The sequence below is a fragment of the Crocodylus porosus genome, unplaced genomic scaffold (assembly GCF_001723895.1).
Source record: "Crocodylus porosus isolate Cpor-Errol unplaced genomic scaffold, CroPor_comp1, whole genome shotgun sequence".
NCBI lineage: Eukaryota > Metazoa > Chordata > Crocodylia > Crocodylidae > Crocodylus > Crocodylus porosus.
Window position 1 is genome coordinate 2,735,713 of NW_017728919.1, and position 14,457 is coordinate 2,750,169.

Consider the following 14,457-nt stretch of genomic DNA (forward strand, 5'->3'; position numbering starts at 1 on the left):
CCCCCGGCCCCGCCCCCTTCCGGCCGCGCCGCGGGCTTCCGGCCCCGTTATTGGACGGGGCGGCGGCGGCTCCAGATCGGGCCGCTTCCGCCCGAGGTACCACGTAAACTGAGGTAAGGGGCGCAGGGCCGCGCTCTAGGGTAGCCCCCGTGTCGCCCAGGCCGTCTGTGAACACCTGACACGTTTTATTCGAAACAAAGCAGAAGCCGCATCCATGACTCCGGTGTGGCCGGACCGCGGGGGAGCCCGGCTGGCCGTGGTGCGCCGGGCCGGGCGCGGAAGGGCTCGCTTGGCCGGGCGGGGCCCACGGGGCTGCCCGCAGTAGGCACTGGCCTCTTGCCGAGCGCGTGCGGCATCGGCCCTGGGCCCGGTTGCCTTGCTGAAATGTGGAGCGTCTCGTGTGCGGGTGGCAGCGGTACCGGGCTCTCTGGTACGTGCGTGTTTTTAAAGCGAAGCAGCGGTAATAGCCGCGTGGCAAATATCGCAGCCGACACGGAACAGAACAGCCCGCTGGGAGTCGAGACTCTCTTATAAAGTTATGCTGGAAGTTGTGTGGGGCAGGGGGGTGCACCCAAACTATATAAAGATAAAACTTCCTCCTTTACTTTTAGAGGGAACTTATAGTATCCTAACAAACAATCGCTTAGAGCAAAGAACTCCACGCAGCAGCCTGCCAAACACTACCCTTGTAATCACAATCTTGTTGCCTTAACTGTAATATATAACTCCTCCCTTTGGCTTCTATGCAGGGTGTATTTAGGAGCGAGGGGATTAGTGTCAGAATCTGCCACGGTTCTCTGCGTGTAGTCAGCGAGGGCTCGTGGGGTGGTAGTTTGCTCCTGCCACGATGGACGTGTGAGCTGCAGGCACTGTGGAGCTTGTATGCTCAGGCCAGGTGGGGGGTGGCGGTTCACAACAGCAGGGCCTTGTGTCTACTCATAACACATGTTAATGGTTCCACAGTTGGATGGGTTGACTCTGCTTCTGGTAAACAATGCTAACTGATCAAATATACTGGGGAATGCTATGGTTAAGTTGGTTTTATTCGTTGCATAGTATAGGACTGAACAGAGAAGAGATCTAGTAACTCCCAAATTTAACCCCAGCTCTCTGCTTCTGACTTAAGTGGCTTGGCCTGAACACTTGATCTTGGGTCCCAAGGCTGTGTCTTCCCAATCTGCTGCTTCACTCCTCTTACACAATTGCACAGCTCTGTGAAGGCTTGTGGTTTTGAATCTGGTGTCTGGAGGCATTTCCTTGATTGCTGTGCTGCACTCCTGAATTTGCCTCTTCTCCCTTCCTGGATTTGACTATGCATGTTGCCTCCACATGCTGGAGTGGGTCATGCTGGTGGCTGCTGGACTGTGGGCAGTGGAACTTCTCACGAATTATATAGCCAAGATTTGTTGTTGCAACAAACCCATCAGCAGTTGGCGTGATTCCTTCTTGCAGTTGCATGCACAAACTGCACAGCCAGCAGAGTACCTGCAGGAGATGAAAGGGAAAAGATTTGCAGCGTAGTACATTACCCTTGAAGGACAGGCGACCCTGCCATTTTCCATAAATGGCTCCATAATTACTGGTGTTAATGTGAAGGAAGGGTGGAAGTTTGTCATCAGCTCCTTTAGACTGTAACAAGGATTGGGGTAGGTAATAAAAGCCTGTAAAGGATTTTGCCATAAAACTTGCAGAGATTAACTTGTTTTACAGGGTCATGGGCATGCTGCCCTGAAAGTACTTGCTACTGCACTATAACCTGCAGTGGAGAAAGTGCATTACTTATGGCTACAGTAATGTTCTGGATTCCTGTCTGACAGATATGAAAGCAAGCCCCCTGTCGCATCAGTTTAACAAAAGGAAATCTGCTAATCCAAACTGCAGTTGTTTAAACTAGCTGCCCATCCTTTGTGAAAGAATGACAAGTCGCAAGCCTTATAACAAGCTAAAGCATAAAGTTCACAATTGTTATGTAACCCTGAAATAAGAGTGAGCACACAACAGCATCTAACAGAGGAAAGGCAAGGAAAATGGAAGCGTACATATTTTTCCCTTATGCTGGATATGATGTTCTTGCACTTATGTGGGCCTAAGCTTTTAGGATGAGTCTAAATACAGATTTTTAAGGTACCTTACACATGGACCCTGACAAGCCCTCAGACAGCTTCCCTGCTGTAGAAAGTACTACATTTATGGCAGAAACTACAGTCACTGGTGCCACTGGCTAGTCTGGGGTAGGCAAAATGTGGCCTGCCAGGCCATTCTATCCTACCCGCAGGGCCCCTAAAAAATTTAGAAAATTAATATTTATCTGCCCCAGGCTGCCTGACATGTGGCCCTCAATGGCTTGCCAAAACTCAGTAAGTGTTCCTCTGATCGAAATAATTGCCTGCCCCTGGGCTAGTCAATGTAATGAGGCTGTTCCCTAGAGTCCCTTTTTTGACGCTGGGGATGGTACTTCTCTTTGCAATGTCACAGAAGGTCAGAGTGTACTGTTAGGCATTTGTGGGATGTTCTCATGGATTCAAGGGAGGCAGAGGTAGGGGTCAGTGCCCATCTCTATGTAGCTGCAACTTACAGAGACTTTACCTCTCTGTCAAAAATCTATTTTTTGGCTAGGAGATCCCAAATTCCTTGTGCTAATGTGTAACCAACTTAGTTTCTCATTTAAACTGAGTGTAAACTTTGTTTTCCTTTGTACCACATAAAGGAGCTTACATACCTGTTTAATAAAGCAAAGGTTTTCAAATTGTGGGGTGCTTCCCCCTGGGGGGCATGAAGGAACATTGGAGGTGGGGGTGCAGCACAGGGGGGCATGGAAGAGAAGTTTACAAGGGGCTGGTGTCTCCGCAGCTGCACTGGGGGCGTGGGGGTGGGCAGGCTCTGCCAGGGGGTTGCTGCACCTCTGGAAGCCCAGTTCAGTGGGCGTGCAGCCTAGAGCCACAGCAGGGCCAAGGCAGGAGGTGCAGGAGCTGAGCCAAGCAGAGCCACAGCAGCTGCTAGGACAAAGGATGCCTTGTGCCTGGCTGCACTGCCCCTCTGGGGCGAGGAGGACAGTACAAACAAAACTGGGGGCTCAGCTCAAAAAGCTGGAAAATGGTGCAGTAAGGTGTGCCCTCTCATCTTAGCTGGCGATACAGATTTACTTACCATTTGAAACATCCCAAACTGCAATGGACTGATCCAGTAATCCAGTATACAGGTATTTATCATCTTTTGAGAAGCAAGCACATTCAACACCTTTCAAGAAGGATGAATGCTAACAATGGATAACGGTTTGAATTAGACCTGAACGTACTGGTAAATGCACGTGAAGATTAAGACGACCTAGATGGTTGAGAGTGGGCATACATTTTAACTTAACCAGTGTTTCCAGAGTGGTTCTAAGCAAGACGGAAAATGCAACAAGTTTGCCATTTTGCTTTTAAGCTTCTAAAGCTCTTCAAAAAAGTGTCCTGTAAAAGTTCAGAAGGCTACCAAAAGGAGTGAGTGCAAACTCTGCAGCCTATGGCTGGGTAAAGGCTGAGGCTGAGGCCCGTCAGGAACAGGGGAAAAGCTGAAAAATGGCTCAAGCTCTTCCATCACTTCCCCTTTTATGTGACTTCACAGGGCTAAGCCTTTATGCTGCTTCTACTTGACCTCAGCTAAACAATGTACATAACCAAGAGCAGGATGCAAACAAGCAACTAAGTAAATGTGGTGGATAAGTTCTAACCAAGCATCTCTGAAGATGCGTTTTGGGGCTAGAAAAAAATTTAACAGCACTAGTTTATTAGTGGGCTCTCTAGAAAGCACACTCTTTAATGAGGTAGCTAAACCTGGAAACAAGCGTGCAGTTCAGGCCTAAGATGCCAAAAGGAGGCACCTAGCTGCTAGTGTTTGGAAAGCCTGCTATTTGAAAACTGGACTAGTTATATCTGTACTGGCTCATTAGAATAAATGACTAATAATGTTGCGTTCCCAAGCTCTGCTGGTGCAGTACCCTATAATAGCATATCTTATGCTTCCATTGGCAGAGCTCCAAGTCCCACAGACACAGCAGAGAATGCTCAGAGCCACTCAGTGCCCACTGTTCTCCGTGACTATTTTCTAAACAAGTGATTTTGCTTCTGTGGGCTTCCAAAGGAAATACTTGGGAACGTGGACAGTCATAAAGGAATAAGTCCCCACTGGACATGCCGTAGAGGACCCGACAGTCTGTAAGGACAGCCACGCTGGAAATAACAGCAGGGAGCTGGGTATAAAAGGTGTAAACAGGCTTGTCAATCACTGGGCATGGCTCTCCAGGGCTGACATCCAGCACAAGAACTAAATTATCATATGCTACAACTAGTTGTGTTTCCTGCCTGTTGAGTGCTATGTGGTTGACTGGTTTTTGTGACTCCGGGGGTGGGATGCACACCACATCTTGCCTGGAATTCAGTGGAAAAACCAGGACTGCTCCAGATACCAGCCCAGTGAAAAGGAGTTCTCTCTGCTCGGCCACCTCCAGGCTTCTCACTTGAGTGGAGGTGTCCAGTGTGTCACACTCTGCACCTACAAGAGAAAAGATGATTGGTGAGGCCTTTCCTTTGCTAGTTCTGCATGGATAACTTCTCTTCTACAGAGCTGAGAGTGAATTTTTCATATAACTTCACAGTAAGGGCAGCTGAGGGAGACAAAATAAGAGATGTTGTCATAATGATACAGATAAAAATAAAGCCAAATAAGTATGATAAAAGTGGACTTCTAATCTACAGGCCCTTTCCACCTAACCCAGCCTTTCAGGGGATGGGCTTTGCATCCCTGTTGGGAGACCAACAACCTTTTCTGGTTATCTTGAATCAGTCATTTGCTTTCCTGCATAATCCTGCCTCCCCCTGCCACCATGCCCAGCACTAATTCTCTACAGAGGTGCTTTAGATTTCAGTTCACCTTCTATGCTGTTCCAGATGATGACTTTATGGTTCTCTCCAGGCTGAGGGAAGTAAACATAGTTCCCATCTTGAGACACTGCACTGCAACCTAGGAAAGGTACTACAGTTTTGTGCTTATTATCATAAGAGAGGTCCCATGCTCTGACACATGGGGCATTGTGGGAAGCAGATACCAATGTGCAACCATGCAGGGCTAAGAGTGTTGCTGGTGTTCCCAGGTTACCCAAGGTATCCTTCAGCAAACCCTGTTTTGATAAACTCCACACCTAGGAAGAATTAGGAAAAAAGAGGTATGTAATCAAAATGATTAGAAAACACAATCAATAAGCAATTACCTTTCTTCTCACCATCCCTATGCGGGAGATTGGTTGATTTGTGATCTTTATAGACTAGACCTCTGAGAAATAAAGCCCATGTTGCAGTACACAAGACCTGCCCTCATAAAACTGAAAACAAAAGAAGAAAAACTGAGTTTACAGAACACAGGATGAAGAGAAATGGGACAGCTTCCAGAAGCAGCACTGCATTAGCAACATTCACCTGGGCCAGCACAATTTGATTTGTGTTCTGAATGATCCTGCAGACATCCCTGGGTATTAGCCCTTTTGGCAAGACATGGCACCACAGGTGGGGAATGTTCTATCAGGACTGCTTTAGCTTCCTTGGTTAGTGCATAGTACAGCTTAAATGTTTAAAGAAAAAATGCATTATACTGGCTAGCAGCTCACCTCAGCCTGGCATTCAATATATTTACAAAGTGCTACTGTTTTTGGTTCAGTGTCAGAAATGCAGATAATAAGAGAAAAGACTAAAACCAGGAAAGAAGGGGAAGAGATCTTCAAATAAGGCAATGACAGAAGTACTTTAACAACCTGATTTGGGGATGATTTTGTTTGTGGCTGTGCAGAACCTGATCAGAATCTTACACATTTTGTGAGTTATGTCTGGAGAAGGCAGTTCAGGAAAGTTGCCCTCGTTCCCTCACCTGGATATATGCAGCCTGAGAGCCTGTAACAATGATGTTATTGTCAGAAGAGATAACAGCTGTATGCACCACACCTTCATGCTCCAAGTCTGTTGCTAGAAACCTGCAGAATCCACTTGAATCAGCCAGGAACACTCTCACGTATTCCCCAAAGCCTAAAAGAATGGACTGTGGTTAGTGAATGTATTGGTTTGGGGTACAAAGACTTGGACTACAAGACTTTTAAATACGAGTTCTCAGGGTACAGATCAAGCCAGACCCACTGAGCCAAGTGCTTGGCATCCCTAACATACTGCGTTAGTCAGTCAGTGTGTGTTACTGAAGTTGTTTTAATGAAAACAGTTCAGAAATCTAGGAGTTAAATTTACCCAGTCATAAATCCTATACAGTATTCATGACAGAGGGTGTAGGTACATTGGCCATGTGCGAGTTCTTTGCAAAAGGTACATTTTACCCATTCCTTTCTACTCCTTGGGCCTCTTAATTAGACTGTAATAATAAAGTAGGAAGACCTCCTCCATTTTGGCCCCTGTTTGAGCAACATCTGGTATGCGATGTGGAATAACTTGTGCTGTCATCTTTTATAAACCGGGTGATATTTTTCCTAAGTATCAGGGCTGCAGTTAAACCTGCAGCAAGGAGAGACTCATCTTCTGATGTCACCACAAAGCGAACGCCTTGAGGAAGCTTCTCCAGCAAGCTGGCTCCATCAGAAGAAATCTGTGCAAAAAGAAGCTAGGATCAGAAAATTATATTAGGTTTGTTAAGCTTTAGGTGGAAGATAAATGTTGCCTGATTGTAACTGAAAGGAGTGGAGTTCAGTTTGCCTGTTGATGCTGTATGCTTCCTAGATGTACACTAGCATAGACTAGCAATACTGTTTTAGTTTTAGAAAATAAGGTCTAGGGAGCCTGCTCTGCTCATCCTGAGGAGATGAAGAGCTCTGGAGACCTAGCCTGTGTCCAGTTTAGCACAACTGGAAATGGTGCCTGGAACTGTGACTCGATTCATTTCACTTGCTCTCAGCAGACGGTTACAAGGAGGGTCTCACTGCAAGTTTTCCCCTCCTCTGCCTGCCTTTCTCCTTTCCCAACAATATTCTGCTGTGTGGCAACTTCCATCCACAGAGCAGCTGAATGTGCTTTGTGAACAGATAACATTCCAGTCATACATACTTTTCTCCTATTACATGTGGAGGAACTGAGGCACCAAGAGGGAACATGATTTGCTTAGCCTCACAGTGAGTTTGTGGCAGTGTCAGACACAGCACCCTAGTTCATTGACACCTCATAATTGTGTTGCTGTTGACAGACAATAACGAAAAGGCAGCACAACAGACAGAGGACCTTGTGACAGGTCATGTTAGATTGGCTGCCTTGGAAATTCTCGGAAGTCTCAGAACTGTGAAAATACATCAAGTAATTTACACAAATGATAAAAGACCAAAGATACGGATAGCAACACAGAGCAAAATGACACTGAGAAGAGATAATCTAGGATCCACCTGCAGATTTAAATCCTAAAACATTATAGCACAGCTAAGCAGATAGCCACATACCATGGACAGGGACCCTCTGTTAAATCCTGCCACCATTTTTCCTTGCTTCTGGATCAAAGCACTGCAAGTTGGTGCTTCTTTCTGTAGCCATGATAGCTGGTGTTTAGACTGCATTGCTCCGGTGCTTCTGTCCCACAGGCACACTGTTCCTCCTTCAGACACTGTCAGAATTACCAGCCTTGGGACAAACACAGCAGTGCACAGCCACACATCTTGGACATCACTGGAAATCTGGAAAACAAGTTCTGCTGTTTCCAGATGCCAGCCACTAACCTAGTAAAAAAGGAGAAGGATTGACATATGGCCTAATCCCACTATGTCCTTTTCAACATTTAACTACATATTCACTCTAGAAGTTAGATACTGACGTTGCTTCTGCCTTTCACACTGAATATCTTGGAGCATCATACAAAAGATTTCTTGGAAGCACGTACACTTGGCTCTTACATCTAATCAAGGCTCCAAGCAATCAATATTCTTTTCTAGTTCCTTGGTAAATTGATTGCTGAAAATAAGATTTGCTGCACTAGTCAATGGAAGGGAAGGGAAGCAACTCCCATCATTTAAAAATGTTATTACCTGTATGAGGCAGAGTACTAAGAAATACCCTGCACGGAGCGAGGACAGGAAGACCAGCTTGTCACTTTACTCCTTAACCTTCCTGATGTTATAACAACTTCAGTTTTCTACTCAGACCCATAGTAGGCTGTAATCCTCTCTGTGCACTTTACCTTATGGAATGGGTACGAGTTCTGTACCTTTTCACCTGATGCTGAATAAACGACCATGTTCCTTTCATCAACGTGAAGCTGACACAGATGCAGTGTGCTGAAGTGAGTGTCCTCGATTAAAAACTTTTCTCTGCCAGAAACTAAATTCCAGATACGTAAAGTGTGATCCATGGCAGCTGAGACAGCAGAAGTCCCTTTTCCAAACACTTTCACACACTTCACCTCAGCTACAACATAGCAGAAAAGAGTGTTAGCAAAACAGGGGTTGCTGATTTGTCAACAATTGTTTACCACAGGGCTCTGTTCTGACACCCATCCTCTTCCATTGGTATACACACGATATTCCCCACACATCATCAAGAAAACTTATTTGTGCTGATAGTATTGCTATCCTCACACAGGGCTCTGACCCTAGTATTATTGAAACCACTTGGTAAAGTTAGAAGTCTATTTTAATGAATGACATTTGAAGCCCAACCCTGACAAAAGTTTTTTTTCCCCTTGTTTCACCTCATCGATGCACAGGTGAACGCCTATCTAAGAATCGGCTTTTGTGGAAAACTGGTTGGCTACGAACCCAACCCCAAATATTTAGGAGTCCACCTTGACTGTCATCTCACCTCTAGGCATCATCTACAAATAAATAAGAACAAACTTGCTACAGGTAATAACATCATCTCAAAACTGGATGGGGAAGCGATGCTGAAGTTTTTAGAATGTCAGTGCTGGCCTTTGTTTGTTCAGTGGCCGAGTATTGTTCCCCAGTCTGGGGCAGGAGCACCTATGCCAGCCTGACTAACTCAGCTGAATGAAACAATGCGATGCACAGCAGGTACTTGCAGATGCACTCCTGTTCCTTGGCTGTTTGTCTTCTCTCGTACCCCTCCTCCTGATCTCCAACGTAAACAGTCTACAAAAAGCTCCTTACATTCAATTCGCTACCAATTTCTCAGGAATTTAATGACCCCCCTAGGCCAAGGCTTAAGTTGAGAAGGCCATTTTGGCATGTAGGAAGAGAGCTGAATGACAAAAACTTTAAAAATCAAGGAAAAATGGATCCAGCAATGGAGCACAGTTGACATCACTAATGCATTTCCTATCACGGACCCCACGTCTAAGCCTCCTGGCAGAGCTGGACAATGTTAAATAGGGTTCATATTGGACAAGTTAGATGCAGCTGCTTACTACATATATGGAATTTTATTAAAGACCCCAAGTGCATGTGTGACAAAATCCAAACTATAGCACACATCACAGAGGAGTGTCCTATTGATCATTTAACGGTTGCACTGAAGGCCTTGCACTGGATATCAAATCTAAAACAACAGGTTGTTTATAGCTTGTTTTGTCATGTGTTTGCTGTATTCTATTCCATACAAATAAACACTTCCCACAATTGGAAAAAATGCCTGGATTTACCATTAGCTGTGGTATACTTGCTGATCCTATAGCATAGGAGTGATCCAATGCAGTTGGGGCCCTGGTAAGCCCACAAGAAAAATGTTCTAAGGAGAGTGAATTGCATGATAACATTAGAGAGGGTCAGTTTTAAGGCATTTAGAGGTTTTCAGTTGCTGCATCCTAGGATTATTTTTCATTTAGGGCAATTTCCTTGATCAGTATTAGGGGAATCTGTGTTTTGTAGAGGAGAACTTGGCCCTAGAATGCAACTGACAGCACCTTAAATCTTAAGAAAAAATGCTAATACAGAGGTGTGGGTATTGCTGTTGTACAGCTCTGCCTGAAGTGTTATGAAGCAGAACTCCAGGAACCAATCCTATCTCTTGAAAGGCTTACCAGTATGACCAGTCAGGGCTTGCATCACCTCAGTATTCTCCATGTTGCACACAAGCATTGAACCGTCTTGGGACCCTGCTACCATTAGTTTGTGCTCAGAACTGACCTCCAGTACTGTGATACCTGCAGTGAAACACAGATGAAAGAAGTGGCTGCAGGCCACAAGAAGACCCCTGGAAAACTGCTGCGGTGGAATTCTTCCCATCTGTGACAGCATCAGGTCCCTTGCCAAGGTCACTTGGGTGATGATACAGTGGAGCCAACCAGGCTAAATTAGATTCCTTCAGATGTACCTACACCAGCGTTCCCACTTTTATTGGATGGGAAAGAGACTTGGCCTTTCAGCAATTCCACATGAATCTGGTGCAAAGTTCATTATAAATGATATAATCAGCAAACAGACCTTTTTCTTTGTGAAGCCAGGAGTTTAGGAGCTATCTTGTCCCATTCTGTATACATGTTGGGACAGCCTGGCCAACTTTATTTCTAATCTACTGAAGCATTGCTACACGTGGCTAATGCCAGGAAAGAAGGGAACCAAATATTAATAAGTCTTGTGTTACATACGTATAGATATTTCGCAAACTGGATGCTACTGCTGCACCTACTTCTGCCTATCAAACAGAGCACAATATCCACTGTTTACAACACTTACGCCACCACTTCACACTGAGAAAGAGATAAACCAGAAAACGAAATCTAGGTTTTCATTTCTTGGGCTAGCGTGAGCATTAGCAGTCATTTTCTTGTAGTCCTCTTCAGGCTTCCCTTCTGTTTGCTGAGATTTGTGATTGTATGTGCTGTGCTGTGCTGATGGATCACTGACAGTGACAGATACAGTTACTTAAGTGTCTGAAACTGACCAGGAGACACCAAGAAATCACACATCATCTCCCAGGCAGCAAATAACAAGTGGCACAGCTGCTAGGGGACAAGAGATGCACAGACCAGAAAGTGCTGACACCAGAGCTAACTAGTTTTTAGCGCCCGTATTTTTAGACTCATTAAGATGGTTTGTGCCTGTCAAGTTCTGTGGCGATCTCAATTCTCTGAGTGAAGGTCCTTACTGTACCCCTACCTCTAACCCTTACCTTTGAGAAACCCAGTGAGAGTCTTCTGCAGGGGCCCACCAGGAGGCTGGAGGAATCCACACAGTGGGATGAGAACAGGATGTGGACAGACTTCAAACCAGTCTAAACACTGCTGGCACAACCTCCCAACAAGATCCGGATAAGATGAGATGAAAAAATTAAGCCTGCCCAGCACTTCTGTATATATAGTACTCACTTCTGCAAGGTGGAAAAACAAAAGGAGATTTCAAAGGCTCCCAGTTCGTGGCCATGGTACACCTGGGAGAAGCCACTAGCAATATCCTGTATGCACTGCAGTTCATACACTAAGAACATGTAACAAACTGAAGTGAATGTCTCAAAATTGTGTTTCCACCGCAAGACACTTGGATACAGCAGTAAATCACATAGCATAAAAGCGCAGGTAGAATTAACTGGCTGTTGGAGCATCTGTCTGCATTTTGGGAGGAAATTGTGAATCCTTCTCGTTAATTAGTGTTACTACTACACAGAGCTGGAAAACCACTGGGAAGATTCCCTTGGACTTGTGGTGAAATCTGATGACTTTTCATGCCTGTGCAGTAGCTCTGCCAGACCCAAGCACTGCATGAGTCTTGTGCCAGCTCTCCGCATGGGGGAGACCATTAATTGAAATGACCCAGAAAGAAGTTTCTTCTAGGGAGGCAGAGGGACAACCCTTTCCCCAGAAAAGATCTGCCCACTTGCAAGTGTGACAAAAGTCAAGCTCTTACCTACAACGCCATCCATATCATCAATGGTTGGTTTCAGGAGGAGGAGTGCATCTTGCACAAGACTTAATTCTGGGCAGTTAGTATGAGTAATGCACATGGCAAAGTCATCCACAACGCTCTCTATTCCAGCAGCAGTGATTTTACAGATGATCCAGTTCATATTCCCTGCAGGAGGGAGTGCTGACTATTAGAGAAAAGATCAGGCAAAAGAGGGAGCAAAGCTACTTGAGGGCTTGGGGAGTGGACAATTGTAGGAGGTGGGTGGGCTGCACTTGGGAGGGATCAGGGGCCCAATGGGGTTGGGGGGAAGTGGAAAATCAAGGCCTGTGCCAGGGAAGCTGAGGACTATCACTTGCATGGTTCCTTTTTGGGTCTCTCTCAGAGCGTGTGTTTTTTTTTCCCCCTCTGCTACTTTTAAAAATTTGCTTCTAAGCCTTGGGAGGAGTTGGAAACAAGTTTGATTCTTTCAGTGACAGCAGAAAGCATAATGGGGGACTGGGAGAATTAACTTTCTCTCTTTCACAGATATCCTTCCTAGTTTCCCTGTTGTTGCTATTGGCAGCTTCCAGTGCTTTCCATGCAAAAGTGCTGCGATTCTGTGCTTCCCTTGTGTGCAACTGCAGGCGTGAAAATGTTCCCTGTTGAGCATTGCACCCCCTAGCCCTTACCCAGTACATCCCGCTTTAGCTCCTCAATTTGCCCAGCACTGAGTAAGTGAAAAGGGAATTCACTCAGTTTCCTCTGATTTGCAATAGTATCAGAGAACCAGAGCGGCTGAGGTGGTACCTGGGAAAGAAAGGAGGAGATTACTGGGGAGAACACAGGGGAGAGACAGTAGATTAATTTTTCTAATGACACTAGTATTGCAGTATCTGGGTGCCGTCTCATGATGCAATGGCCAGCCCTTCAGGGGACAGCCTGTGGGAGATGGTAGCTATCGGAATATTGCCGAGCAAGCAGGCGACCGGAAACAAGATTGTTGTCAGAGGTAGAGCTCAGGGTTACAGAGCGATGGAGCTCAGCGTTACAGAGAAGGCTTGCTGACACGCCTCACCTTCCTGTCAGCATTGAGAGTTGTGCCACGGAGTGGCAAAAGCAAGGGTTTTTTCATCCCCCAGCTCCAAGTCCCCCTAAAGAAATCTGCCAGGAGCAAATGCCGTTTGGTTTGGTTTTGTGCGGACAGGTAACGATTCTGCACAACCTCAGCAAACTGCCTGAAGAGGGAAAGAAACAGGGAAGGCACTGGAATAAGAAGCCAGGGCACAGCATTCTTATGAGTCGGTGCTGATGGGGATGAAGAGCAGAGCAGGGACGAAGAGCCTAAAATGGGCTCTCTGCACAGCTCAGACTTGGGACATCCCAGACACAGGAATTTGTGCCTCAGCACATCCCCGCGTACCTGTAAGCAAGGCCAAGAAGGGTGAAGCCATCTGCTTGCATCTCCACTAAGCAGTCTTGAACATCACGGCGAAGTCGTGCCCACAGCAGAGGGGGCAAACGCAAGATGGATTTACTTGGAGGAGAGGAGTGCTGGTAAATCTCAGACAGAACCTCATCATCAAGGGACAAGACATCCTTCAGCTCTGCCTCTGCCAGCCCATTCCTGCAGGATGGGTGTAGGAAGAGGGGGAGGTTATTCTCTTCCTCCCTGCTGCACGCAGTGGCACTAAGTGGGAGTGAGAGGGTCCCATCTCACACACTCTGGCTTGTAGTCCAGTGCTGCCCCTAAACAAGCATCTATGGGAACCTCATCTAGCTGCTGGTCACAGGCACATACAGCCTGGGTGTGAAACACCCACAACCAGGGCACCCACTGGCTCTGAGATTGACAAGGACTGGATGAGCATGGGAGATTAATTGTCTGACACACAGCCCCTGGGACATTGTCCCCCGTGGGGCCAGGACTGACACAGGCTGGTGGGTGAGAGAAGAGTTTGTATTAAAGGTCTCTGCAGGCTGGAAGAAGTGCTGAGCTGCTGCATTATCTGCAGACGAATTTAAACAGCTTTCCCCCAAGACTGCAAGACGCTTCCAGAGGGCCAGCAGTGGTACTCACCAGGAGGAGGCAATATAGCCAAGAGTGTGGGACACCAGGACCGAGCCGTGGAGCTTTTCCAGCGTGTCACACAGCTGGTGCAGGGCGTCCTGGACCGTGTGACTGATCACCAGTGCTGAGGGTGGGGTGTAGGAGGCCCAGCTCCGGACCTGCTGGAAAGCCAGCTGAAACAGCAAGGGGTCCCCGCCGGCTGGGAGGCTGTGCTGGAGAACAGCCCGCTGAGCTGGGCTCAGCTTCCGGCCGGCTGATGCCAGCAGCCCCTCCAGCATCTCCCTGCCTTCCCCGCTGGACAGCGGCTCCATCTCGAAGTACGCCTCGGCCTCGGGCACGGCCTCGCGCAGGCTCTGCAGGAGGCCGTGCTCCGCCGCGGAGACGGAGAGCACGACGTGCACGTTTGGGGGGCAGGCCTTGGGCAGCCAGAGGAGGCGGCGGGCGCCGGGCGCGGGGAGCAGCTGGTCCACGGAGTCGAGCAGCAGCACCAGCGCCTGCGAGCCGCGGCGGGAGACGGCGAGGAGCAGGCGGCCGAAGAAGCGGAGCGCGCTGGCGTAGGCGCCGGTGAGCCGCGCGGGCGGCGGCGGCAGGCCGAGGGCCAGGC

General features: G+C 47.2%; 1 protein-coding gene across 1 annotated transcript; it reads right to left on the minus strand.

The window, feature by feature from the left end:
* Positions 1 to 606: 606 nt before the first annotated feature.
* On the minus strand, positions 607 to 14,455 carry NWD1 (NACHT and WD repeat domain containing 1; the record flags this gene model as incomplete). The annotated part of the gene is given in 16 exon segments (XM_019538450.1): positions 607 to 1,440; positions 1,442 to 1,485; positions 3,148 to 3,256; positions 3,980 to 4,533; positions 4,912 to 5,179; positions 5,899 to 6,053; positions 6,528 to 6,618; positions 7,457 to 7,729; positions 8,215 to 8,414; positions 9,985 to 10,107; positions 11,076 to 11,273; positions 11,807 to 11,971; positions 12,475 to 12,592; positions 12,861 to 13,020; positions 13,206 to 13,409; positions 13,863 to 14,455. Coding segments are annotated over 16 exon segments (3,501 nt in total), but the record flags the coding sequence as incomplete, so codon positions are not given.
* Between the last annotated feature and the right edge of the window lie 2 nt (positions 14,456 to 14,457).